This window comes from Bos indicus, chromosome 11, assembly GCF_029378745.1.
Source record: "Bos indicus isolate NIAB-ARS_2022 breed Sahiwal x Tharparkar chromosome 11, NIAB-ARS_B.indTharparkar_mat_pri_1.0, whole genome shotgun sequence".
NCBI lineage: Eukaryota > Metazoa > Chordata > Mammalia > Artiodactyla > Bovidae > Bos > Bos indicus.
In genome coordinates, this window is record NC_091770.1 from 46,534,476 (window position 1) to 46,561,329 (window position 26,854).

Here is a 26,854-nt window from a genome sequence, read left to right on the forward strand (position 1 = left end):
GCTCCTCACCTCAGGTGGGGCAGAGAGTGACTGCTCCCTTTGCAGTTATCAGAATAAAGCCCAGGGAATAGAAGGGACCCATCCAGCGTCACACAGCTCTTTAACTGCAGACCTGGGATGCGACCCATGATGCAGAGCCTTGTGGGAAGCCCTTGCCTCTGCTCCCATGTACCAGCCTGGATAGTTTTAAAGAATCCTGAGCTGTCTGCTCCCTGCTGGCAAGGTCTAGGGACCATGAAGCTATTGAGCTGGTCAGTTCTGAATGGCAAATGGGAGAGTGGGTTGGGAACACAGAATCTTCCAGAGAAGGTGGGGAGAGCCTGACTTCTTGGACAGCATCATGCCAGCAGTTGGGTATAAGGCCTGAGGGTAACATGGATACTCCCTGCTCCCTAAGCCAAGCCCCAACCACACGGGCCTCAAAACCACCAGGAAGATCCCACCTAAGGGCCTTTGTGATTGCTGTCCCTCCACCTGGAACATTATTTCTCTTCCTTAATCATCCAGGTCTCATCTCGGTGTTAAAGATTCCACCTGCAATGCAGGAGACACAGGAGATGCGGGTTTGATTCCTGGGTCAGGAAGATCCCCTGGAGGAACGCACTGCAACCCATTCTAGTATTCTTGCCTGGAGAATCCCATGGACAGAGGAGCCTGGACAGAGGGCTACAGTCCATAGCTTGCCTTCTCAGAGAGGCTTCCCCTGACCACTTTCTCTAAAATCGCACCCACCCCAGGTCCCTTGAAAACCTCATGCTTTTTCTTTCCCCTCTAGCACTTACTGCTGTCTGAAGTTAGTTTACTTGTTTCTTGTTCTTCTGATGTTCTTCTCCATAAGAACATCAGAGAGAGGTTTCCCTCATGGCCCAGTGGTAAAGAATCCCCTGGCCAATGCAGGAGACATGGGTTCAATCCCTGGTCCCACATGCTGCGGAGCATCTAAGCCCGTGCACCCATGTAACTACAGACCCTGTGCTCTAGAATCTGGGAACCACAGCTACTGAAACCCAAGCACCCTGGAGCCCATGCTCTGCAACCAGAGAAGCCATGGCAATAAAAACCCCGAGAACCACAAGAGAGTAGCCCCGCCTCTCTACAGCTAGAGAAAGCCCATGAAGAAACAAAGACCCAGCACAGCCAAAAATAAATAAAGAAATACATTTTTAAAAAGATCATCAGGGACCTTCTGTGGCTTTCTCTGGAGGCTTGCCAGAAGAGAACCTTCTTCTGGTTCAGGTTAAGGGCATACAGGGTTAAGTCTACCCACATTGTCTGGATGAAGGTGCACACATAGGCACAGACTGGGGGTCACTAGGGTTGGGTGGGAACAAAGGTCCAGCCCCACTAATCCAGCTCAGCTCCTCATATGTGACCTCCGATTTTATGCAGATCAGAACCCGTCTGGCTTCTGTTAGCCTGAGTCACCGCTCTGGAAGCTGGGCTTGCCCACCTCCTTGCAGTGGCCAGCCCTGCGTGGGTATGTGGGAAGGCAGGCTGGGGCTCCTCCTCTCACCCTCCGCCAGGAATAGGGTAGGAGGGCGTGGTTCTGCCCTGGGAGGGGCTGGTGGCCCAGGTGTGGCCTGGCTGTGCCTCCTTCCTGTGTCGCCACTCCGTCTGGAGCCAGAGCCTGGAATACCTTGGAGGACCTCATCTTTCACCATGGCTTTAGGTAAGCTCCTTCTGCTTCTATTTTTCCATCTGAAACATGGGAATGAAAAGTATTTACCCAGTGCTCTCAGACTCTGAAGAGCAAGCTTCAAGGGGAATGTCAAGGGCATGGAGCTCCTGGCCTGTCTGAGAGACCTGGCCACCGTGTGGCAGCGGCCAACACAGGGAGACTGTGCAGATGTTCTGAGGCAGGGGCTGCAAACCCCGTGCATACTGAGTGAGCAGGCGGCCCAGGGAAGCATGCCTGTGTGAGAAAATAATCATGAAGTCCTTGGAGCCCATTGGTCATTTCCTACTGTCAATAGAGAGGTGGAAAACTGGAGAAATGTTTCTGTAAAGCATGAGAAAGAACATTGGGAGCTCAATGAGAAATACTAATACAATCCGGTCCTCAGCCATAGATCTGAGGGGTAATAGAGAAGGGCAGGGACTTGTAGAATTAGGGGCTGTCACTAGTCAGTACCAGCAAGTGGCTGGCCCATGAGAATGCAGGCCCAAGTGGCCACAACTTCTCATTTTTCTTTTTTCTTTTTTTGGGGGGGCCACATCATGTAGCATGTGGGATCTTAGTTCCCTAACCAGGGATCAAACCCACAACCCCTGCAGTGAAAACATGGAGTCTTAAGCACTGGACTGCCAGGAAAGTCTCAGAACTTCTCAGTTTTCCAAAAGAATTGGATATTCTGATGTTGTGATGTATAGCATTCTGGTTAAATGAAGCAGTAGTAGTAGTGTTAGTCGCTCAGTCGTGTCTGACTCTGTGACTCCACAGACTGTAGCTCACCAGGCTCCTCTGTCCATGGGATTGTCCAGTCAAGAATACTGGAGTGGATTGCTATTCCCTTTGCTAGAGGATCTTCCCGACCCAGGGATCGAACCCGGGTCTCCTGCACTGCAGGCAGGTTCTTTACTGTTTGAGTTACAGGGAAGTCCCAAAATGAAACAATAAAGAGAGCAAATAAATATTCAGTCTATGAGCTACTGGTTTGCAACTTCTGGTTAAAACGTATATGGGGCCGAGAAAAGATATTAAGGTTGGTGGTCTGAAGATCCAGTTTTTAATTCTAAATTGGCCTCTAGTGGGTAACTTTTTTCTCCTTTCTGGATCTCACTTTCCTCAATGTCAAGAGGAGGCTGGCAAACTCAGGGTTTCAAGGACACGGTAATAACTAATACTTCCATAGCACTTGCTCCAGCTGGGCATTCTGCTGAACTGTTTACATGGTTTAATTCTCCCCATAACCACATGAGGAAGGACTACTATGGTTCACATTTTCAGAAGAGGAAACTGGGCCACAGAAAGGTTAAGTAATTTGCTCAAAGCAAGACAGCCAGTATAAGGGAACGAGCTGGGCCTGACAGCAGACAGTCTGTTTCCAAACCATGGAATATACTCTAGGGGCACAGATACCAAATGTTATCATGGAGGGAGAAATGCTTTGTAAACCACAGCCAGGATCCCTGAAGCAGCCGACCTCCCCCTTCCCCCAGAGGGTGTAACAGTCTCCAGTGGGCTGTGTGAAATAGCATATGGTCTTGTGTATCTTTCAAATGTGTAAAGGAAGATGCAACTCCCAGGAACAGACAGTGATATACTATGAAGAAATCAGTATGCTTATAAATGGTTCATTCCAAAATATTTTCACCTGGCACATAGTAGATGTTAAATTAAAACTTGGTGCTAAAGTATAACTTGGATTGGATTGAATTCAAGCAACAAATGTATGTGAACCCAGTGAAGACACTGTGATTCCTGGGAGGAGGAACCCACATTCTCTAACACCTGGAGCATAGGTGGTACCACTGATGCCAACCAGAGAGGGCCCAGAAATAAACATGGTTTGACAGAAGAGCTGTAAAAGTGAGGAAAGAGACAAGGATGAAGATGGAACTGCCCTGTGTGTATTCTGTGCTACCCTGGACAAGCTATTAACTTCAGTGGAACTCTGTTTACACTGCTGACCTTATAGCTGATGCGTGTGAAGGAGGAGGAAGGGGAGGAAGAGGGGATTAAGATGATGACAATGAAAAAGTAAATATTTTCTACAACTTAAGTCTGAAAACAATTTCAGGCTACTAGATGGTGACCATGTCTTGATTACATAATTGGAGGAAGTTAAATATGAATGGCTTAATTGAAAATTAACTTGATCAGAATGAGAGTGATTGATTAACACTATATCTGCTATAGTCTCTTTTCTTGAGTGGAAGACTTACCATGGTTTTGGAGTACTCTAGCATGCTTTACTTACCTGTCTATTCATGTAGTAAAATGGACAGCATCTCTGCTACTAGGTTACTTGGCAAGGGATAATGATTGCTATTTAATTGTGCCTGCAATTTGCAGCACTAGCTACCAGATGATGCCAGCACCTTCTAAAGTTTTCTTGTGTTAGTCATTCAACCTTTTCTGACTCTGTGACTTCATGGACTGTACCTTGCCAGGCTCCTCCATCTATGGGATCTCCCAGGCAAGAATATTGGAGTAGGTTGCCAATTTCCTTCTCCAGGGCATCTTCCTGTCCCAGGGATCGAACCTGGGTCTCCTGCACTGTAGGCAGATTCTTTACCATCTGAGCCACCAGGAAAGGTTTCTTAAGGGTGAGCAATCATCTGTTTTCCAGGAATTGAAATGTTCCCAGGATGCTGGGTTTTCAGTGGGGCTTCTCCAATGGCTCAGCAGGTAAAGAATCTGCCTGCCATGCAGGAGACACAGGAGATGCAGGTTTGATCCCTGGGTCAGGAAGATCCCCTGGAGAAGAAAATGAAAATCCATTCCAGTACTAGGAGCCTGGAGGACTATAATCCCATGGGTCAAAAACAGTTGGATGAGACTAAGCACAGGGCTTTCAGTACTGAAACCAAGAATATCATGGAAAACCTAGGGAAACTGGCCATTCTAGTCCGTAACCAGGTAAAGAGGTTTCTCTTTAACCTATGTAAGGTTTTAGAATCATCCTTTCTTTACTAGCAAAAAAACCTCCTAAAATTTTCAAACAGGTATAGAATAAATCATTGCTCTATATGATGTGAGTTCAAACACATAGGGAACAGTGTAAGAACAAATATAATTTTTGTTCCTGTTAACTATGCGATGAAGCAGAGAGGAAAAGACATCACCTGGTTCTCTAACAGGACTGCAGTGTGGAGGAACTGGGTTCAAATCTTGGCTCAACCAAGGTCTGGGGCAAGTGATTTAATTTGTCTGAGCCTTGATTTTTTAATTCTACAAAGTGAGTATATCCCCATCTTGAGAGTGTATCTCTCAAGGTGTATCTATACCCAGCTTGCTCAACTTTTGTATGTGTGTGTGCTCAGTCACTCAGTTGTATCTGTTTCTTTGTGACCCCATGGACTGTAGCCCACTAGGTTCCTCTGTCCACAGGATTTTCCAGGCAAGAATACTACCAGCACTTGGGCTTCCCTGGTGCCTCAGTTGGTAAAGAATCCACCTGCAATGCAGGAGACCTGGGTTCGATCCCTGGGTTGGGAAGATTTCCTGGAGAAGGAAATGACAACCTACTGGGAAATCCCATGGACAGAGGAGTCTGGCAGGCTACAATCCATGGGGTCACAAGAGTCAGACATGACTTAGCAACTAAATCACCACCAAAGAAGACCTGTAGAAAAGAGTAGAACACAGAGGCCAAAACACTGCAGGCGAGAAACAGAGTTGTTCCCTCCCCCAAGTTTTTGTCTCCTCTCTCCTCACCCTGCCTGCCGAGACTTAATTTACCACCAAAGCCCAGAAGGCAAGAGCAAACCAGTACCTTGGAAAACATGAAGAAAACTTAGATAAATAGTGGCTTTCAATGCAGATCCATATCAAACCCAGAAACTGCTGGAACAGAGATCATCTTGGAAAACTGAACCTCAAAAAGGACTCACAGTGAGTTTACCATTCGTATCTGGTGATAGGGTCCACACGAGGTCTCACTGATAAGATGGCTCCTTATGTCGACCTCACAAAGAATAAACCACAGTGATCCTTGAGACTGACCAACTTGCCCAAATGGCATCCTGTTATCCCACTGGTGCTTATCTTCTCAAAGCTGCGAGACCACCAGATTCCAGACCTCCGGCTACATGAACACCCCTTCAGAGAATTTTTCACTGCTGCTAAGTCATGTCAGTCGTGTCCAACTCTGTGCGACCCCATAGACGGCAGCCCACAGGCTCCCCCGTCCCTGGGATCCTCCAGGCAAGAACACTGGAGTGGGTTGCCATTTCCTTCTCCAATGCATGAAAGTGAAAAGTGAAAGTGAAGTCGCTCAGTCGTGTTCGACTCCTAGCGACCCCATGGACTGCAGCGCACCAGGCTCCTCCATCCATGGGATTTTCCAGGCAAGAGTACTGGAGTGGGGTGCCAATGCCTTCGAATTTTTCACTGGTGGGGTATAAAAGGATTCTGTCAGAAGGGACTTCCAGTCTTTTGATTTAGGATAAGGGCTGAATGTCAGGCTGCTGTAACTGCTTCTTGTGGGAGAGGGGTGACATGGGTGACATGGGGATGAGATAAAAAAAGGCAGGAATGTGGGTCAAGGGGATCTGTGTGGGGTCCAAGTTTTTGATAATCTGAGTGAGTTCGAAGTAGCTCGTGGATAGTTCAGTTGGTGAAGTCTTGTAAGCAATCCTGAAGAAATTTTGAAAAAAGATGCATTAATCTTGGGCCAAAAGTTAGAAAAAGGGTTAAGTAGAAGGAGAGGACCTAGAACAGGTAGGACGCAGGACATCCAATTCCAATTGCTTACCCAGTTTTCCCATGAATTATTGAGGTTGTTGGCGTGTTCTCGAGGCCCTGTTTGTCAGATTTATTGCTGCTTCCTTTACAAAGCCTGATTTATTGGTGTAGAAGCAGCAGACTTCCTCCAAAAATAGGCACAGGCCTCCTTTTTCTGCTGCGAGGAGGTCTAATCCTCTTCTGTTTTGGAGGATCATGGCTACCAGGGAATCTAGCTGGTTTTGGATAGTGATAAGGCTGTTAGGTATTTCTTCTAGGCTGTGAGTTTAGAAAGGCTTTGATAGTAATTTGAAGGAGTTGTGAGCCCTGCGGTCCCTGTCCCAATCCCAGCGGCTATTCCTAAACTGATTGATAGAGGAATGAGTTGAATTTCCAGTCTGGGTCGGTTATGAGTTAGTGGGATAGGAAGGGTCCGATTGTTAGGAGCAATAGAAATATCTGGGGCCAGATATAGCAGGGTGCATGTTCCTGTCCAGTTAGTGGGAAGACATAAATAAGCAGTGGTTCCACATAGGAAAAATATTCCAGGAGTAAGAAGACAACAGTTGAAATTGATAGCAAATAGGAGTCTTTCTGGGAACTTGTTAGTAGTCTCTGAAACTGACAGTGAATTTGCCAGTGTAACCCCTTCAAGAGGAGTATTTACACCATACACAGAAGGGAGTTTTCCTGGCAAAGTAAGAGAATGTCCTGCAGTTCCTGAGACATGATAGACAGATCGGCCTGAAAGGAAGGAGAGATGTGAAGTGTGATTACAGAGGTGTGGCGGTATAGTTCCTAGCTGAGGGTAAGAATTGTCTATAGAGTTTTGTCTGGGAAAACAGAAAGGAGCGTGTTGTTGTAGACAAACAACAGAAGTGGTGGGTGTTAAGGAGCAGTTACCAGGCTAGATCAGAGGGTGGGCTTGGGATAGTAACAGAGACTTTGAATTTTGAGAGAAGGTCTCTCCCAAGAATAGGAGTGGGGCATTTTGGGAGTATGAGAAAAGAGTGGGAAAATGGGGTATCTTGAAGTGTGCAAGGTAGAGGCTCAGTTATTCATGGTATAGATACTAAACCATCAACCCCTATAGCAGAGACCCGAGAGACCTTGGTTTTTCCGGAGTAGGCAGGCATAGAAGAGTAAGTGGCCTCTGTGTCAATGAGAAAGGAGATCGGCTTACCTGCCACTGTAAGAGTTACCCTGGGCTCCATAGAGGTGATGAGAGTCGGAGGGTGGGGCCCTGGGCACCTTCAGTCTTCAGTGGTGAGTCAGGAGGTTGGGCAGAGCTGGGTCAGAGGACTCCTGGTTGGGACCAGGAGGGAATGTCCAGATCCCTAGAGGGGGATTTGGGCGGTCAACTTTCCAATGTCCCTTTATGCACAGTTGGGACATGGACTGGGAGGGGGCCTTGGCTTTAGGTATGAGCGGGCCAAGTGGCCTTCTTTGCCGCATTTGAAGCAGGGCCCAGGTGGCTTCCTTTCTTTGTTGGTTAATGGAGGCTTGGAGCTATGTAGGGCAGTGGCTAAAAGGTGGTATTTGGCCTGATCTCTTTGGGCCTTCTCTAGCTTTGCCTGTTCTTCCCAGTTATTGAAAATCTTAAAGACTAAATTTAAAAGGTCTCTTCTGCCTTTTTTAGTTTCTTTCAGATATCTGGGGGTGACTGGGAAATAAAATGGGTGTTAAGGACAATGGTGCCCTCTGCTGAAGTGGGGTCTAATTTTGTATATTTTTGTAGGGCTTCCATTAACATGTCTAGAAATTGTGCCAGGTTTTCATCCAGTCTTTGAGTTATTTCCTGGAGCTCATCAAAGTTGATGGCTTTATGCCCCGCCTTTTGAAGGCCCACAATGAGGTAACCAATCATATGATTACAGGCTGCTCATCCAGGTCTCCTTGCCTGATAATCCCAGTTGGGATCATCTTGGGGGCAGCCCTTGCCCCTAAGGGCTTAGTGTCTGTCCTGTGTATCTCATCAGCATGTGCCTGAGAGATGTGCCATACAAGTATGGCAAGAGTGGAGGAAAGGATGATGTAAATATCACGCCAGGTTAAGTCATAAGACTGGGTAAGATACTTGAATTCTTTTAGATAATTATCAGGATCTGAGGAGAAGAAGCCAAGACGCTTTTCAATCTGAAATAGATCTGTAAGGGAGAATGGGGCATGAACCCGAACAATGCCTTCTGCTCCAGCTACTTCGGGTAAAGGGAGGAGTTGGGTAGGGGAAGGAGAGGGGTCCTGCAGTGAAGTTTCCTGTTTAAAGTTGTTCGGGACCAGTAAGGTGAGGGGATCTAGGGAGGTTAGGGTAAAGCCTTGGGACCCTCAGGGTAGAGGGTGGGGCTGAGGTCTCAGAGCTTATCCCAGGCACAGTCTGGGGAGGGGTGTTGGGAGCTATGGTTGGCCAAGGCCTGCTCTTGAGAAGGAAAGAGGGAGGGAGGACAGGTGGAGGTTGTGGAGCTGGATCTGGAGCAGCTGCAAGGTGATTGAGAGCGATGGCCGGGGATGGCAGGGGGGGCGGGGCGGGGGGGAAGGGGGTTGGGGCAGGGGCGGGGGAGTTGGCCTATGGTCAGAAGGGTCGAAGGAAGAAGAAAAATCTGAACAGGGGTCACGAGACATTGTATTAGGAGGATGTTGCCCAGAGTGGGTGAAGAGTATTTAAGAAGTACAACAGGATTCCCCGAGAGAGCATCGAGAGCAGAGAGTGAAGAAAACCTGAACACAAGGGATTTCTAACCACTTGGCAATGCAGCGGCAGAAGCTATGGAGGTCCGGAGAAAATTACACTTGGCCATTGGGAACCTGTCATCAAGCCTGTATTGCAGCCAGACAGTGTTAGAATAGTAAATAAGTCTTCTTGGTCTTATCTCCCCTTGGAAGCCCAAGGCTTTTAGGTTTCAGAGAAGGAATCCTAGAGGAGTAGATTTTGAGGGCTGGGATTGAGAATTTCCCATTGTGGCCGAATAGGAAGGTTAGCCAAGGGTGAGAGAAAGCAAGGAGAAAGGTCTGAGAGAAGAGGCATCCCTGTTCTCAAGACTTTCTCAGAGAGTAATTTAAAAAGACCCTGATGCTGGGAGAGATTGAAGGTGGGAGGAGAAGGGGATGACAGAGGATGAAATGCTTGGATGGCATCACCGACTCAGTTGGTGATGGACAGAGACCTGGCTCGCTGCAGTCCACGGGGTCGCAAAGAGTAGGACATGACTGAGCAGCTGAACTGAACTGAATGACAGTCTGCTTTGAAACGGGCGTCCCCTATTTCAAGGTCAGATGGGGCACAAGGCCGACAGCCCGAGGGCCTAGGGATCCTCCCGCCTAGGGCTAGGACTTGGAAATGAGGCAAGAGAGAGGATCCAAGAGAATGGGATTTCACTCACCCTTGTTACCAACGGATGAAATGTGGGCTGGTGTGTGCACATCAGTCCAACAAGGCAAGTGCAAAGTCCCGTCCCAGAGCTCTTCTCAGTTTCTCAGCAAGGTCCAAGGGAGGGGACCATCAGAGGTGGGCTTGGGAGAGGAGCCCACCCAGTTGCAGTGAATCTTGCCTCCTGGGTTTTCGCACCAGAATGTAAGGCAAGGGCAGAGAAAAAGAGAGAGAGCTGGGCAGTCAGGCAAGAAGAGGGAAATTTATTACAGGGAAAAGAGAGGGTGACTGGCCCTTAAGGAGAACCAGCGTCCTCCTTTTCTGACGGAGTCCTTATACCCCACCAATGAAAAACTCTCTGAAGGGATGATCACGTAGTTGGAGGTCTGGAATCTGGTGGTCTCACAGCTTTGAGAAGATAGGCACCAGTAAGATAAGAGGATGCCATTTGGGCAATTTGGTCAGTCTCAAGGATCACTGTGATTTATTCTTTGTTTGCGAGGTCGACATGACGAGCCGTCTTATCAGTGAGACCCCATGTGGATCCTATCATCTGGGAGGGCAACAGGCTTCTTATAAATCAGCAATCAGTCTCAGCTGGCTTTATGCACAATCTCCTGACCTTCACCAGCTGGTCACTGTGATGGCTGCTGTTTGGTGGACAGAGATGCTCAGGAGAACACTTGTCTCCAAACCTGACCTGCTGCTCTTGTTTTGTTATTGTTTAGTCGCTCAGTCATGTCTGACTCTTTGGAACCCCATGGACTGTAGCCCGCCAGGCTCCTTTGTCCTCGGGATTTCTCAGGCAAGAATACTGGAGTGGGTTGCTATTTCCTTCTCCAGGCGATTGTCCCATCCCAGGGATTGAACCCACATCTCCTGCATTGGCAAGCAGGTTCTTTACCATTGAGCCACCTGGGAAGCCTGACCTGCTGCTGTAGGGAGCTTCTTCTAATCAGCTATTAAAATTGGTTAAAACTAACTTGGCTGCCTGGCAGGGCTGGGTAGGTGGAGACCGACCAAGAGAGGACAGCAGATTACACTATGGGGACTTGTTTTTCTCGTCCTTTTCCTCTGCTTTGTATTCAAGCATTTACTCATCTCTTGGAGAGAGTAACCGGAGTCTTTGTTCTATTATCTTAGGAAAACTTTACAAGGTTTGGACAATAGTGCTGACTGTATTGTGTATGCCCTGTACCACTCAGGCATTCAAGAATTAGCTGAAGATTTGAAATATGAGATTAAGTCAAAGGTGCACACCTGAACACCCAAAGCCAGCAGCTTAAATGTTTCCCAAGAGTCCTTGGATTGACAACAAAAACAACTCCAGGAGACACAGCTGAAAATTCCCATCAAGATTCATTGACATTGCCTGATAAACTGGATTTGTCAGTAGGCATCCCTTTTTGCACTTCCCAGGCAGCGCTAGTAGTAAAGAACCTGACTGCCAATGCAGGAGACATAAGAGACAGGGGTTTGATCCCTGGGTTGGGAAGATGCCCTGGAGGACGGCATAGCAGCCCACTCCAATATTCTTGCCTGGAGAATCCCATGGACAGAGAAGCCTGAAGGGGTACAATCCACAGAGTCGCAAAGAGTTGAACATGACTGAAGCAACTGAGCATGCACGCACCTTGCTTTTTTGCAAGGGGGGTGGGACCCATGTGGTGAGACATTTGGGCTACAGAGGAGGAAGACCGGAGTCAGGAAATATGAAGACAATTTCTCTCTAGAAAGACTGAAGAGCTGTCAAATCTCCCTGTACCTTTAGGGTGCTGGAGACAGCAAGATCCCATCTCTTCCCCAACTTGTTCAGTGAGATGGATGGCTTGAAATCACCCATGGTGGGCACATACACCCAAGAAGTTGGCCAGCGCTACAAGTCAGAAGGACACCTTTGGAGATTCTGCTGTCAGCACCCACTGCCAAGATCTGTGTCACCCCACTGTTTCAGGCTCAGTCACCCCCAAGCTCAGTCCAACCCTGGTCCATCTGGTCACTATTCCTAGGTTGATCTTAATAAGACAAATCTGACACTGTCACCCTCTGATTCAGTTTCCTTTTAGATAAATGCCCTGCTCCTTGCAGAGGAATTAAAATTCCTTCCTCTCTGACTCCTGCTCACCTTTTCAACCACTTCTATCAGGCAGACTCGTGGGGCTCAGGGGTGGAGAAGGACACAGTTTGTACTTTATCTCCCTCTGAGTAGGAGAGACCCGCCCCACCTTAAACAACCTAGGTTTGGGCTGGGACCTAAATGGAGCAGCCTGCACAGTTCCTGAAACCCAGTTCTGAGTCATCTCAAGCCCTGTTTGGGTGAAGTTACCTGGGGCTGCAGTACCCTTGACCTTGGTGCCCAGCAGAAGCACCAGGTTCCATCCCTGGTCTGGGAAGATCCCACATATTGCAGAGCAACTAAGCCCGTGCACCACGACTACTGAACCCGAGCTCTAGAGCCCAGGAGTTGCAACTACTGAAGCCTATGTGCCCTAAAGCCCATGCTCTGCAATAAGAGACACCACCGCCATGAGAACCCCATGTCTCACAACTAGAGAGTAGCCCCTGCTCTCTGCAACTAAAGAAAAACCCACTCCGCAACAAAGACCCAGCTCAGCCAAAAAGAAAGAAATATATTATTTTTAAAACACACTATTTTAACCATATTTAACTGTATATTTCAGTAGCACTAAGTATATTCATTCCAAAAAAATTTCCCATGCTTCATCACTGTCAACCCCCTCCTTAGACCCCCTGCTCCAGACAACTGAGAATCTTCTCATTATAGTTTTACCTTTTCTAGAATTTTATATACATGAAATGGTACAGTACATTGTCTTTTGTACTTCTTTCATTCATTGCCAAGTTTTGGAGGTTCATCCATGTTGTTGCATGTATCAGTATTTTTCTTCTTTTTATTGCCCAGCAGTGTATCAGAGGATAGGGCTTCCCAGGTGGCTCCGTGGTAAAGAACCCACCTGCCAATGCAGGAGACACAACTTTGATCCCTGGGTCAGGAAGATCCCCTGGAGAAGAAAATGGTAACCCACTCTAGTATTCTTGCCTGGGAAATCCCATGGACGGAGGAGCCTGATGGGCAAAGTCCATGGGGATGCAAAGAGTCGGACATGACTTAGTGGCTAAACAACAACAACAATATCATAGGATAACTACAGTTTGTCCACTCATCCACTGATGAACATTTGGAGTGTTTTCAGATTTGGGCTGTTAAGAATATGTGGCTATGAATAATGTTGCTATAAACATTTGCATACAAAAAAAGTGAAGTGTCTCTGAGGGCATACATTACCCGGAGCCTCAAGCTACAGTGTCCAACTGTTAATAAAAGTAATCAGCATACGCAAGACAGTATGTGCAAAAGAGAAAAAGAGACAATAGAAGGAAACCCAGCAGGGATTCAAATGATGAGTCAACTGGAGAAGCCTTTGTAAGAACCTGAAGGAATAACAGGATCAAAGGTGTCAAAGACAAGATTGCAATTTTTGGCAGAGAACTAGAAACTCTATAAAAAAAAAAAAAAGGAAGCAACTGGAAATCCTAGAACTGAAAGATGCCATTAACTGAAACCGAGAAAGAGTTCTCATATATAGGATACTTCCCATGTGGGCAGACTGCCCTGAACACTTTACAGGCATCCACAATGAAGGTTCACCCGTGTGGTCTCCGTGGAGCCTGTCTCGGGTCACTCTTAGGACACAGATTTCACCTGAATGTCCTGTTTCCCTTGAAGTGGGTCTTAGTTATTTCTGTTGTCACTGGTTATAATAGCAGGGCAGGGCTTGGCATGTAGCAGGCACCAGTTATAGCGGTGATGTCTGCAGCTGGGAGGGAAGCTCGGGGTGCTGATGGGGGAGGCAGAGTCCACTCTGTGGCATGGTCATTAACCTCAACTCAGGAAGTGGAGTGAAGGCTGAGCACCAGAAGCGAGACTACATGTAGTCAGAGATGCCGGTAGGGGCTGGCTTCCCAGGTGGAGCTAGTGGTAAAGAACCCTACTGCCAATGCAGGAGATGTAAAAGATGCGGGTTTGATCCCTGGGTTGGGAAGATCCCCAGAGGAGGGCATGACAACCCACTCCAGTATTCTTGCCTTGGAAATCCCACAGACAGAGTAGTCTGGCAGGCTACAGTCCATGGGGTCGCAAAGAGTCAAGACACAACTGAGCAACTAATACACACAATGGATAAGGAAACAGATCCAGAGAGCCCTGGCTCGTTGCCTGGGAGCCCCAGTCCTAAGTGACTCCACTGCCCAGCCCCAGGGACTCCTACCACCCTGCCCAGAAAGGGCCTACATGCTGTTTCATTCCACTCGGGGAGGTGACACAATTTTTGCAGAAATGTTGCATTTGCTCTGAAAGAAGAGCTCTTTAAAGATCTGAGAAAGTTCATTTGCAAACTTCCTCTTTAAAAAAACCTTTTTATCAAGACATAACTGACTTATGAGGTACAAATGACATAGGAAATGGCAACCCACTCCAGTATTCTTGCCTGGGAAATCCTATGGACAGAGGAGCCTGGCGGGCTACAGTCTTTGGGTCGAAAAAGAGTTGGACATAACTTAGCATAAACAGCAACAATTGATGTATTACATTATGGGAGTTTCAGATGTACAACACAGTAATACAATTAATTTTTTGCTTTTGCTCGTGATGAGAACTTTTAAGATCCACTCTCCTAGTAACTTTCAAATATGTCATGCAGCCTTCCTTTTTCACAGATTTTACCCTCATTTGAACACAACCTCTGATGGGATGGCTGAAAATAAAGTCAGACTCCTCAAGATCTGCTGCTGTAATAGGGTGTCCCTTGGGTGGGAACCAGGAGACCTGGATTTCTGGCTGTACCTTGCCATGGACGAGCTGTGTGACCTTGGGCAGATGTCTTTGCTTCTCTGGGTCTTCTTCAGAAACAAGGATGGGGTGAGGCAGGATGATGCTGAGTGCCCATCAAGTTCTCAAATGCCACAATCTGTCCTTCTGCACTAGAGGTCCATCCTCCTACCATTGAGATCATGTAGGACCCACTTCAACTCTTCTCTGTCCATAAAGAGGAATATACTTTCCTTTTCCCTGTCTAGAATGTAGGAAGAAAGGAAGTTAATGTTTCTGAATGCCTACTCTGACCCAGAACTTTCACCTTCCAATCAACCAATCTCCCTCCTTCCCTCCATTTCCACTTCCTTTCCCACATTCCTTTGTTCCTTCCTCCCTCTCACATTCCTTCTCTCCCTGTACCCATAAGGATGACATAATCAATCTCATTCTGAGTATGAAGAGGTAGAAGCAGAGACCCAAACAAATGATTGGTTCCAGGTCACACAGGTGGCAAACAGCACGTGCCAGAGGCAGTTTGGGATTCATTTCCATCCCAAATGGGATGTGGAGTTCATCCCATTTTCCCAAGACCCTAACTTCAAAGACATGGATAACAGGAATAGAGTTGGTTTCAAAGTCCCCTGGCAGGAAGTTTACTCTAGAACAGGAGAAAGCAAGCCTCGGGCCAAATCCAGCCACCACCTGTTTTGTAAATAAAGTTGTCCTGGAAACCAATTAGCTTGTGGGTTTGCAGATTGGCTGAGCTTCCCCAGTGGCTCAGTGGGGAAAAATCTGTCTGCCAATGCAGGAGACACGGGTTTGATCCCTGGGTCAGGAAGGTCCCCAGGAGGAAGAAATGGCAACCCGCTCCAGTATGCTTGCCTAGAGAATCCCACGGACAGAGGAGCATGGTCGGCTGCAGACCGTGTGGTCATAAAGAGTCAGACACGACTTAGTGCCTGCACACATGCACACATTACAGATTGTCTAAGATTGCTTGTCAACTATGACAGGCGAGTAATAATGATGTATGGCCCCAGAAATCCTAAAATGTTTGCCATCTAGTCTTTGTCTGACAGAGTATTTGCCAGCCCCTGGTCCAAGGTCCAACAAGGCCGCCCCTCTTTCAAAGAACACAAAGTGGCCTGAGTCTCGGACGTGCACTGGGAACCCTGCCACTTGGCTTCTTACAAGAGGGGGACATTTCTACTCACATCCAGTTTTTCAAAGCTTCAGGATACCTGTCGGGCAGATGAGGGGCTTGAGTTTTCATTGTGCCCTTCTTCCCAGGAACTGGGTGAAGGGGAAATAGAAATCTCGATTTTGGGGAAATTGCACAGAGGAAAAGGGGAGGGAATGGGTTACGACATCCCATTGCGACACTCGGCAGAGTTGAAAGTGACAACAGCAAGGTTTCTCGTTTTGGAAATGTGCAGGCGTTTCCGTTCGTTTTCGTGGGACAGGCGCCCGCAGCCCGGCTGGGTGAGCGACTCTTTTCTTTATAAGCAGCTCCTCTGGGTCTGAAATGGCAGTCCCCCATCGCCTCGAGGTCACAGGATGGACATCTACATCCACGGTTACCTAATCTGTCTTCTCCTCTTCCTGTTCCGTTCAGAAACAGCCTGCCACCCCTTGGGAAAGAGACGCTGCGAGATGCAAGCCTTCAGGTAAGGCTGACCCCAGGGAAGTGGGGCTGGAGGGATAGAAAAGCGAGGCAGGACACAGCTGTCTGGGGCTGCCCTGGGTTTGGGCTTGAAAGTGAAGTGAAGTGAAGTGAAGTGAAGTCGCTCAGTCGTGTCCGACTCTTTGCGATCCCATGGACTGTAGCCTACCAGGTTCCTCTGTTGGTGGGATTTTCCAGGCAAGAATACTGGAGTGGGTTGCCATTTCTTTCTCCAGGAGATCTTCCCCACCCAGGGATTGAACCTGGGTCTCCCGCATTGTAGACAGACGCTTTACCGTCTGAGCCATTAAGCATCCATTAATAATTAAGGTTAGGGTTAGCTGCCTAAGGTTAGCTAACTAAGGTTGGCTGCCACATCTGTGATCTTTGGCACTTGTATTTAAAAATCTCCCAGATGTGCAAAGCTTGGCTGGAAGCCTGACTTACTTGCCCAGGGGCTCAGGCATCTTGGTGACATAAACGTGCCCAGAGCCATGCTGAGGCTAAAGCCTGGGAGAGTGCTCTGGACAAAGAAACAAAGAGGGTCACTGTGGACAGGACACAGCCCAGAGTTCCAGACTGATGGTTAACAACGCCTGGTTGTGTTGGTACATTAGAGGGTCCAGCTCCCCTGGGGCCTCAGTTTCCCCATCTGTGACCTGGGGTGAATTCTAACCCTACCTGCATTATAAGATTTTGAAAGCCAAAGGCACGGAAAACATTGTGAGTGTTTTGTGAGCAGTAAAGTGTCTGAAAACTATTGTGGTAGGCAGGGGTTTCAGTCGTGTCTGACTCTCAGCGATCCTATGGACTGCAGCCCATCAGGCTCCTGAAAACTATTACGATGATTAAAAACTGGGTCAGGAATGTGGTGAGGTGTCACCATCCCTGCTGTAAAAATAGCAGGCTGTGATGGTGATTAAAACAGAGTGCTGTCTTCATGTGGCCTTTGGGCTCCGATGTCCCAGGACTTGTCGGGATGACCTCACCCTCCAGCTCTCAAAACAGTGTCACACAAAACACTGTCACAATGTTATCTGTGCCTTTGGCTTTCACAACCTTGTAATGCAGGTAGGGTTAGAATTCACTCCAAGTCACAGATGGGGAAACTGAGCCCCCAGGGGAGCTGGACCGCCTGATGTACCAACACAATCAGGAACTGTTAACCATCATTCTGGAGCTCTGGACTGTGTCCTGTCCACAGTGCCCCTCTCTGTTTCTTCTTGCCTGAGGCTACAGGCTGGGACTCTGTGTGCCTGTGTGGGTCCCAGAGAAGCCCCTCCCCTTCCCAGGGGTCTGCCTTGACCTCCTCCCATTGGCTGGGATCTCCAGAAGGCCTCTAGAAAGGAACATTTAATCCTTTCAGATGGAATTCAACTCATCCAGGAGCTAAGAATAGTCATGAAAGGTCAAATGCTCATTCCAGCCAAGAACTTTACGGTTTGACTGACCCCCTCTCTCTGAGCTCATGGGCTCTTCAAGGTCACCTGATGAGACAGGTGTTGCCAGCCCCCTTTCACAGGTGAGGAGATGAGGCACAGGTCCAAGGTCATGCTGGGGGATGGGGGCAGCAGGGAGTGAAGTGTCCACATCCTGGCTGGGGCCCTGTTACTCCATCTCACAGCTACAAGCCCTGCTCTCAGACAGAGAGGCTCTTCACCAAGAAGAAAAAACAGGGAGCCAGAAACAGGCCACAGGGTGAACTGGAAGGGAAGCTGACTTGTCAGTAGGGAACAGACTTTGGGGACAAGTCTTCATGGTCTAAGGCTTGGAGCGAGTTAGCTGCAATGGGGCCTCACCCTTGAAGCTTCTAGCTCTGTGCTGTGGGGGCCACTAATCTCAGATGACTCTTGAGATTTTCATTTAAATTCATAAAAACATACAAGAAAATAAAAAATTGGGGACTTTCCCTGGTGGTTCAGGGGTTAAGACTCTGTGCTTCAATGCAAGGGGTGTAGGTTTAATCCATGGTCTGGGAACTAAGATTCCACATGCTGTGTGACCAAAAAAAAAAAAAAAATTAGAAAATATGCAGATCCTCAATCACACCACATTTCAAGACCTCAATAGCTGCATGTCTCAATAGCTGCAAGTGATTGATGGCTACCATATTGGATGGTGCAGACAAAGAACATGTCTACACCCAGGAAGTTTATTAATGGTCCTAATCTAGAGTCTGCTTTGCTGAAGTAGGAGGTGGCTGCTTGGGAAGCTGAGGATGAGAAACAAGGTGAGAAGAGGGGTAGAAGGCAGGCACATGGCCTACCAGATCTGGGATTTGGGTCTGTCTCTTAACCAGTGTTGACCTCAGACTTCACAGTCATGCTATGGGTGTGTTTAATTCCACACCCTTGGGAGAAAACTGAACACACTCTGGGGAATACAGAGAAGGGGCTGGGCACTCAGCAGCTGTCCACTATAGCTGGGTCCTTCTGTTTTTCAGGATCTGGGATGTCAACCAGAAGATCTTCTACCTGAGGAATAACCAATTAGTTGCTGGATACTTGCAAGGACCAAATACTAAATTAGAGGGTGAGTGGTGGCCAGGAAGGTCAATGCTGAGTGGGCACCGGTCACTTTGCCCAGGAGTTTGCAGCATTGTGGCTTGACCCTGGGAATTTTAGGTACCATGTCTTAATCCCTGTTGGTTCTTTGTGGCCACGTTTGAAGCTAGAGAGGCCTGGCCACTGAAGGACACATATGAGGGGAGCCTCAAGAAGATAGAAAAGGTAGAACCTAGGTTGGGAGCCACCACCTATGGACACCATGATCCCCAGGCCATAAATGGGAGGGCAGGGCCCAGAAGGCAAGACCAGCCCTTTTCTTCCTCTAGTGCCTGGGAAGCCCGTGTTTCTGTGTGTTCAAACTCTCACTCCCACCTAAAACTAATACACCATCCACAGGCTGGGTTATATCTCTTAATCTTGGACACCACATTGAGTCATATTCCAGATCCATGTCAACCTGGATGAATTTGAACAAGGTTCACTCACTCTGTTCCTTGGTTTTCCCCTTAGTAAGAGAAGGGCAATTGGTTGATAGGATATGGGTTTCTTCCAGCACCAGCCCTCTAGGATGTTTTCACGTCCTTGTTGGGTAGTCTGGTATAGTAGAATGGCATGATTCCCATTCTTGTTCTCTGCCCCTTCCTCACTCTAAAAGGGCGTGAGACCCACTTTTCCTGTCCTCTGGTAACTCTCCGAATAAGGATGTTAAAGCACAGAGAAACGGAGGTCTTCACTCCCAATGAGTGCATGGAGACCACCATGGGAAAAAAATGGGTTCAAACCCACCCAGGCTTCTGTGGACCAAGCCGTGGGGCCCCACTCATGATATCATGTACTGGGCCCCATGGGCAGCACACCTGTGGACCTAGAGGACAGGGGTCCTGGGAAGGGGGTGTGTGCACGTGCTCAATCATGTCCGATTCTTGTGATCCCATAGACTGTAGCTCACTAGGCTTCTCTGTCCATGAGATTTTACAGGCAAGAGTACTGGAGTGGCAATGTTGCCATTTGCTCCTCCAGGAGATCTTCCCAACCCAGGGATAAAACCCTTGTCTCTTGCGTTACTGCATTGGCAGGTGGATTCTTTACTACTGAGCCACCTGGGAAGTCCAGGGAAAGAAGGGAAGGGTAGCAATCACTTGGAGCAGAATTTAGGCACCTTGGTCCTTGAGGAATAGCTAGATAATGTGCTTGGTTTAATCTTCTGTTTGGATCCTGACCAAGAAGATGGGGTCTCACTGTCCTTCTCACCTTGGGGTTTTAATCTGCTTGTTTTTTCAGTTGCTAGGTTGTATTTGACTCTTTAACAACCCCATGGATGGTAGCCTTCCAGGTTCCTCTGTCCATGGATTGCCTAGGCAAGAATATTGGAGTGGGTTGCCATTTCCTTCTCCAGGGGATCTTCCCGACGTGGGCATCAAACCCTTGTCTCCTAAATTGCAGAAGTATTCTTTACCACTGAGCCACCAGGGAAGCCCAGGATTTTAGTTAGGGGAACAGAAAAGTCCCCAGGGAGAGTCCAGCCTGCTATGTCTTCTCCATCTCTGCCTCCTCTTCTCTACAACCTGAACTTCCCCTTTGTTCTTCCCCAGAGAAGATAGATGTGGTACCCATCGAACCCCATACTATGTTCCTGGGGATCCATGGGGGGAAGCTGTGCCTGGCCTGTGTAAAATCTGGAGATGAGATCAAGCTCAAGTTAGAGGTAAGGACCTGCCTCAGACAACAACCATCCCCAAACTCAGTGTCTTAAAACAAGCACAGCGTGTTCTTTCTCATGATTCTGGGGGTTGACTAGGATCAGCTGAGCAGATCTGTGCCCCGTGGCGTAACTGAGTTCCCTCCTGCAGCCACATTCAGCAGGGAGCTTGGCTGGGGCTCATCCTCCAGGTTCTCCTTCCACACTGTCTCACTGATTTCAGTTGTCAGCTTAAGCTTCCTTACAGAATGGTGGTTGGTTTCCAAGAGGGATAACTCCAAAAAGGCAAGCCTTAGTGTGCAAGCACTTACTAAACTTTTGTTTGTATCATACCATTAATGTCCAGTTAACTAAAGCTTGCCATGTGGCTAAGTCTAGCCTCAATGAGAGAGGGGGTTTCCAGGATGAGGACACCAGGAGGCATGGCTCCTTTGGGGACCTCAGCCTCTGTGTGTTACTCTCTTGCCCAAGGGCCACTAACCCACTTGGACTTGCCCTCTTCCAGTAAAGCCAACCTTTGGGACCATTCTTTTCCAGCCCTTATCTACTCGAATCCATGAGTTGGCATTCCCTTCTAGGGCCTTGTGCACCTGTGCAACATTAATGGGCTATCAGCCCTGGAAAAAGAGAGCTTTCTATCAGGGGACTGTTGGACGAAATCTTAACCCAAATGAGAGTGGCTGTAACTGTGGCATTGTCCTTTCTGTCCACTAGTGAACAGGCACTTTAGTGGAAAGTGACTGCCTGCTTTGTGTGGAGTAGCAATGACCAGGATATTGTAAATAATGTGGACTGCCATACCCTTCCCAGCTGCTGCACTCTCCCGTCTCTCAGAGGTGCAGACATGACAGAGTCCAGCCTCCACAGGCCTTGGTCTCTGTTGATGGGACCATGTGCTTGTCAAACATATTGACCCAAGGCTACAGTGGCCAGATGTCCCCAAATCAAGGTGTAAGCATGGGACAACCTTCTTGTATCAGGCTGTCCTGAGACCCAGGACACTTTTTCCAGGCCAGTATTTCCCCAGCACTTACTCTGGGCAGCCAGATGGCCAGGTGGGCTGCAAGGACCTTTATGCTCCTCTGCCCTCACTTGCTTCTTCTTGACTTCCAGGCCGTGAACATCACTGACTTGAACCAGAACAGGGAGCAGGACAAGCGCTTTGCCTTCATCCGCTTCGACAACGGGCCCACCACCAGCTTTGAGTCAGCTGCCTGCCCCGGCTGGTTCCTCTGCACATCACTGGAGGCCGACCAGCCCGTGGGCCTCACCAATATGCCCACAGAGGCCCTCAAGGTCACCAAGTTCTACTTCCAGCAGGACTAGTCATGGTGCTCAGCCTTTCCTGTCCCCAGTCCCAGCACGTCCATGACTCCAGAGATGCCTGTCCACTCTGCTCAGGGTCTCCTGGGTGTTGTGGGGCTCAGCAGGGTGCCGTTGGCTGGGGGGACCTTCAGAAGGAGGTACAAGAGCCCTGGGAACAAGACCCAGTCTCCAACCTCCTCCGTTCACCCAGCCTTCCTCCACCCAGCCTCCCTCCACAAGGTCTTTTTAAAGTGCAGATGGAACCCCAGTCCTACTCAAAACCCTCAGGGTGGCCCGTGTCTTCAGGATAAAGTCCACACCCTGTGGCCAGCTCCAGTTCTGCCTCCTTTCTCACCCCAGATCCCCAGGCGCTCACTTCCCTCCCCCTAAGCGGCTTCCATTTTCTGTTTTGCAAAGTGGTGCTACTCCAGGGGCAAGATTTTTAGGGTCTGTAGCAAAATGGGAAATAAGGATTTCCTGGTATCTTTTTCTTTTTTAAAAAAAAATTCTTAGTATCTTTTTGTTAAATTAAACCAACTTTGAAAGAGAGTCTTTTATTTGGAAATGATGTCCTTTCTGGAAGGGAGTAGAATATTAAAATAGTCCCATGTTTAGGAAGTGATGTTGAAAGGAGATGATAGCGTTTCCTTTTTTATCTCTTATTTTTGTACCTAACCTGTACCTGGGTTGGGAAGATCCCCTGGAGAAGGGAATGGCCACCCACTCCACTCTTATTGTCTGGAAATTTCCATGGACAGGGGAGCCTGGAGGGCTACAGTCCATGTGGTCGCAAAGAGTCGGATACCACTGAGCAATTAACGCTTTCACTTTTCAACCTTTAACAATGAAAAGTTGGCATAATGCGTTGGTCTCCTAGTTTTTGGTTTTTTTCCGGAATGTTCTGGGATGTCTAGAACCTCTGGCCCAGGCCCTGAGCACGCCCTCCACTCCAGACCTCCTGCAGCTCCCTGCAGTGCTGTCCCCCTGCCCCCCGCCACCCCCCACAACCCTTTCATCAAAAGTCCCCCTGCTCCCAAGACACCACACAAATGTGGCTTCTCCTGACCTCCCGGGAGGAATGAATCACTCCTTGACTATTTTAGCACTTCTGATTCCCTGAGACTTGTTTGGAAGATGTGCCCCTGTCTGTCTCCTCACCAGCCTGTGAGCCCCTGGGAGCAGGGACTGTGACCTCCCCCGTCTCAGGTCTCCCCTGGGGCCGAGCACACAGCCTGGCCTCAGCAGGTGCTCAGTGAATGTGTGTTGTATATGTTGAGTGGAAAGTGTCCTGTTCTCTGTGACTTAAGCTTTGTTTTAAGATAAAAACTTGAAACCTCATCGTCTGTGGCCTTGCTGAGCTTGGGGCAAAGAGAACTGGAAGTGGGGGTGGGTTAAGGACAGGTCTTTTAAACCCCTGGGATGGGCCTGGCTACCTCTCCTGAGTCCCTTTCTCCTGGGGTCTCACTCTCCTTGGAGAACAGAAGAGCAGATCTCTCTGCTAGAAGGTTGCAGAAGCATCATCCACAATAGCCCCCAACTATAAACAACCTAAATGCCTACCCCAGAAGAATGAACACATGGGGATTTCCCTGGTGGTCCAGTGGGTAAGACTTCACACTTCCAGTGCATGGGGTCCAGGTTCCATCCCTGATCAGGGAACTAGATCCTACATGCTACAATGAAGATCGAAGACCCTGCATACCACAACTAAGACCAAGTGCAGCCAAATAAATAAATAGATATAAAATTATTAAAGAAAAGAGTTAACACGTAAATCATGTACACATAAAATTATTCATGTACATTCATACGTGTATAGTCATTCATACATACTCAATTCACATAAATCATGTACATTCATACATCTACATTCATTCATACACACTCAACAGCAAAGAAAATGGATAAAACAAAATTGGCTGTGATCACAAGATGGGTGAATCTTATAGACATCATGTGGGGTTTAAGAATCACAAAAGTATGCTGAGAGCACAATTTCATTTATATAAAGTTCAAAACAGACAGATGGAGTGGTTGTGCAGAGGGCTGCAGAAAGAGTTGTGCCCACTAAGAGCAGCAAGGATGCGCTACCTGAAAGCTGGGCAGTGGCCAGAGAGGCCAGGCAGCATTCTATCTCTTGGCATGGATGTGGTTGGGGGCTTTCTGTGTGTATGGTATATTCACAGTTTTGAAATGCCTAAAAATAAAAAACCTTGCCCCCCCCACACCTCCATCCTGGTATGTTAAGGGAAGGGGGCATCTGGGAAATGGTGAGATTAACAGGTGGAGGACTTCCCTGGTGGCTCAGTGGTAAAGAATCTGCCTGCCAATGCAGGAGACTTGGTTCCATTCGTGATCTAGGAAGATCCCACACATCGAAGAGCAATTAAACCCAAGAGCCACGACTATTGAGCCTGTGCTCTAGAGCCCTGGAGCCACACCTACAGAGCCCATGTGGAGCAACTACTGAAGCCATCTCACCCTAGAGCCTGTGCTCTGCAACAAGAGAAGCCACCCCAATGAGAAGCCTGAGCACCACAAATAGAGAGTAGCCCCTGCTCGCCACAACTAGAGAAAAGCCTGAGCAGCAACGAAGACCCAGCACAGCCAAAAATAAATAAATAAGATTACAAAAAACAGTCACAGGTGGAATGTTGAATTTGACCCCATGAGATAGAAATGAAGGATTATAAGAATGATGGTTTATCAAACACATCTCCACTAAGTAGAGTTGGGCCAGCAAGGGGCGCTGTCCCTTCCTGGGACTATGCTGACCTCTGGGCTTGGTTCCAGGGTGGGGGTGGGGGATTCCTAGAGTCAGACCCCGCTGGGTCCAGAGCCTGCTGTGTGATTTTGGCCACGTCGCCTTTCTCCTTAAGGCCTACTTCCTCCTTGTCCCAGGAGAGTGTTGATTTAGATTAGAGTTTTCCAAACAGAGCTCCATGCATGCCTCTCTGAGGTCCCTGGAAACAAAGTCCATAGAGGGGAGGCTGAAAGGCTGGGCTCGAACCCTAAAACCCCACTCCCACCCAGCCCTCTGCTTCCCAAACTCAACTTCCCTGCAGGGCTTTTGAAGAGGAGATGTTGATGCTGAAAACAAAGGAAACCAAGTAGATGAAAGGCAACTAACTGGAGAAAATCTTTAAGATTTTGTCTAGATGCTGGATCCTAAGATGATAATGAGGTTGCCCTACCTTAGCTTTCTCCTCCTCCTGTGTAACAGGGAAGGAACCACATGCTCCATGGGGATGATACAGGATAAAGTGAGACAATATGAGTGAAATTCTGTGTGTGACAAAAGTGTGAGTGTTGCGATATTTTCAATCATGGTAAAAGGAGGAAGTTCAAGTCAGAAAACTCTTCCAGGCCTAATGGTGACAATTATGTTAGTCGCTCAGTTGTGTTGGACTTTATGCAACCCCATGGACAATAGCCCATCAGGCTTCTCTGTCCATGGGATCCTCCAGGTAAGAATACTGGTGTGGGTTGCCATTTCCTTCTCCAGGGGATCTTCCCAACCCACAGATCGAACCTGGGTCTTCTGAACTGCAGGTGGAGTCTTCACTTTCTGAGCCACCAGGGAAGCCCAGAAGCTTCCAAATGATACTGCAGCTGCTATACCATGGACCACACTTTGAGCAACAAGGTGTTTGTTTTTTTTTTTTAAATATGCTTATACAAGTAACTTTATTTTGGGGGGCTCCAAAATGACTGCAGCCATGAAATTAAAAGACGCTTACTCCTTGGAAGAAAAGTTATGACCAACCTAGATAGCATATTCAAAAGCAGAAACATTACTTTGCCAACAAAGGTCCATCTAGTCAAGGCTATGGTTTTTCCAGTGGTCATGTATGGATGTGAGAGTTGGACTGTGAAGAAAGCTGAGCGCTGAAGAATTGATGCTTTTGAACTGTGGTGTTGGGGAAGACTCTTGAGAGTCCCTTGGACTGCAAGGAGATCCAACCAGTCCATTCTGAAGGAGATCAGCCCTGGGTGTTCTTTGGAAGCAATGATGCTAAAGCTGAAACTCCAGTACTTTGGCCACCTCGTGCGAAGAGTTGACTCATTGGAAAAGACTCTGATGCTGGGAGGGATTGGGGGCAGGAGGAAAAGGGGACGACAGAGGGTGAGATGGCTGGATGGCATCACCAACTCGATGGACATGAGTTTGAGTGAACTCCGGGAGTTGGTGATGGACAGGGAGGCCTGGCGTGCGGCGATTCATGGGGTTGCAAAGAGTCGGACACGACTGAGTGACTGAACTGAACTGATACAAGTAACATAGTTTTTAAAAAATCATGTATTTGATTGTACTCAGTCTTAGTTATGGCATGCTGAATCTTTAGTTGCAGCATGTGGAATCTAGTTCCCTGAGCAGGGATCAAACCCTGGTCCCCAGCATTGGAAGCATGGAGTCTTAGCCACCAGACTACCAGGGAAGTCCCTGAAGTGTTCTTAAAAGAGGAAAAGCTTTAAGCCATCCTCAAGCTGCTAGAATGCCAGACACACAAAACTTTCTTCTGTTTAGTTCCATGATATAAACCAAGATGGGCTTCCCTGGTGGCTCAGATGGTAGAGTATGCCTGTAGTGTGGGAGACTGGGGTTTGATCCCTGCGTTGGGAAGATCCCCTGGAGAAGGAAATGGCAACCTACTCCAGTATTTGCCTGGAAAATCCCATGGATGGAGGAGCGTGGCAGGCTACAATCTGTGGGGTCGCAAAGAGTTGGACACAACTGAGTGACATGTCCGTATCCCAAGAACTCAGCTTGGGAGATACTGAGTGCTCCATAAACATTTGATGAATAAATAAACTAGCCACTGACATCTCAGTAGGGATTAATGTATTGTATTGGTCAGAAAATTTGAGCAGGCAGAAGCCTTGGACCAGGGAAGTTTTGAAAGAAGCCTATACAGAGTGAAGTAAGCGAGAAAGAAAAACACCAATACAGTATACTGCTACTGCTGCTAAGTCACTTCAGTCGTGTCCAACTCTGTGCGACCCCATAGACCGCAGCCCACCAGGCTCCCCCATCCCTGGGATTCTCCAGGCAAGAACACTGGAGTGGGTTGCCATTTCCTTCTCCAATGCATG

At 48.1% G+C, this 26,854-nt stretch overlaps 1 protein-coding gene and 1 long non-coding RNA gene across 4 annotated transcripts; one reads left to right on the forward strand and one right to left on the reverse strand.

Moving 5' to 3' along the window:
• Positions 1 to 1,585: 1,585 nt before the first annotated feature.
• Positions 1,586 to 23,098, forward strand: IL1RN (interleukin 1 receptor antagonist). Of its 3 annotated transcripts, none has more exons than XM_019970255.2 (5): positions 1,586 to 1,669; positions 16,202 to 16,253; positions 18,693 to 18,781; positions 20,349 to 20,461; positions 21,569 to 23,098. In XM_019970255.2, exons 1-5 carry the CDS (start codon positions 1,660 to 1,662, stop codon positions 21,779 to 21,781), a joined length of 477 nt encoding a protein of 158 aa, XP_019825814.1. In that variant the 5' UTR covers positions 1,586 to 1,659; the 3' UTR covers positions 21,782 to 23,098. The 3 variants fall into 3 exon arrangements, with proteins under 3 accessions (XP_019825814.1, XP_019825817.1, XP_019825816.1); XM_019970258.2 differs by lacking the exon at positions 1,586 to 1,669 and adding an exon at positions 15,975 to 16,068; XM_019970257.2 differs by lacking the exon at positions 1,586 to 1,669 and having other exon boundaries at positions 16,085 to 16,253.
• Positions 14,170 to 15,983, reverse strand: LOC109566136 (uncharacterized). Its single transcript, XR_002181755.2, has 2 exons — positions 15,801 to 15,983; positions 14,170 to 14,845 (listed from the first exon to the last, which is right to left on the reverse strand). It is a non-coding gene; the product is annotated as an uncharacterized lncRNA (long non-coding RNA).
• Positions 23,099 to 26,854: the final 3,756 nt, after the last annotated feature.

What these genes read in the sequence shown, in the direction of transcription:
- IL1RN (XM_019970257.2), top strand. Translation starts at nt 16,144, where the DNA reads ATGGACATCTACATCCACGGTTACCTAATCTGTCTTCTCCTCTTCCTG. An exon ending in ACCAAATACTAAATTAGAGG is followed by an intron (nt 18,782 to 20,348) that starts GTGAGTGGTGGC and finishes GTTCTTCCCCAG; the next exon opens with AGAAGATAGATGTGGTACCC. An exon ending in AGATCAAGCTCAAGTTAGAG is followed by an intron (nt 20,462 to 21,568) that starts GTAAGGACCTGC and finishes CTTGACTTCCAG; the next exon opens with GCCGTGAACATCACTGACTT.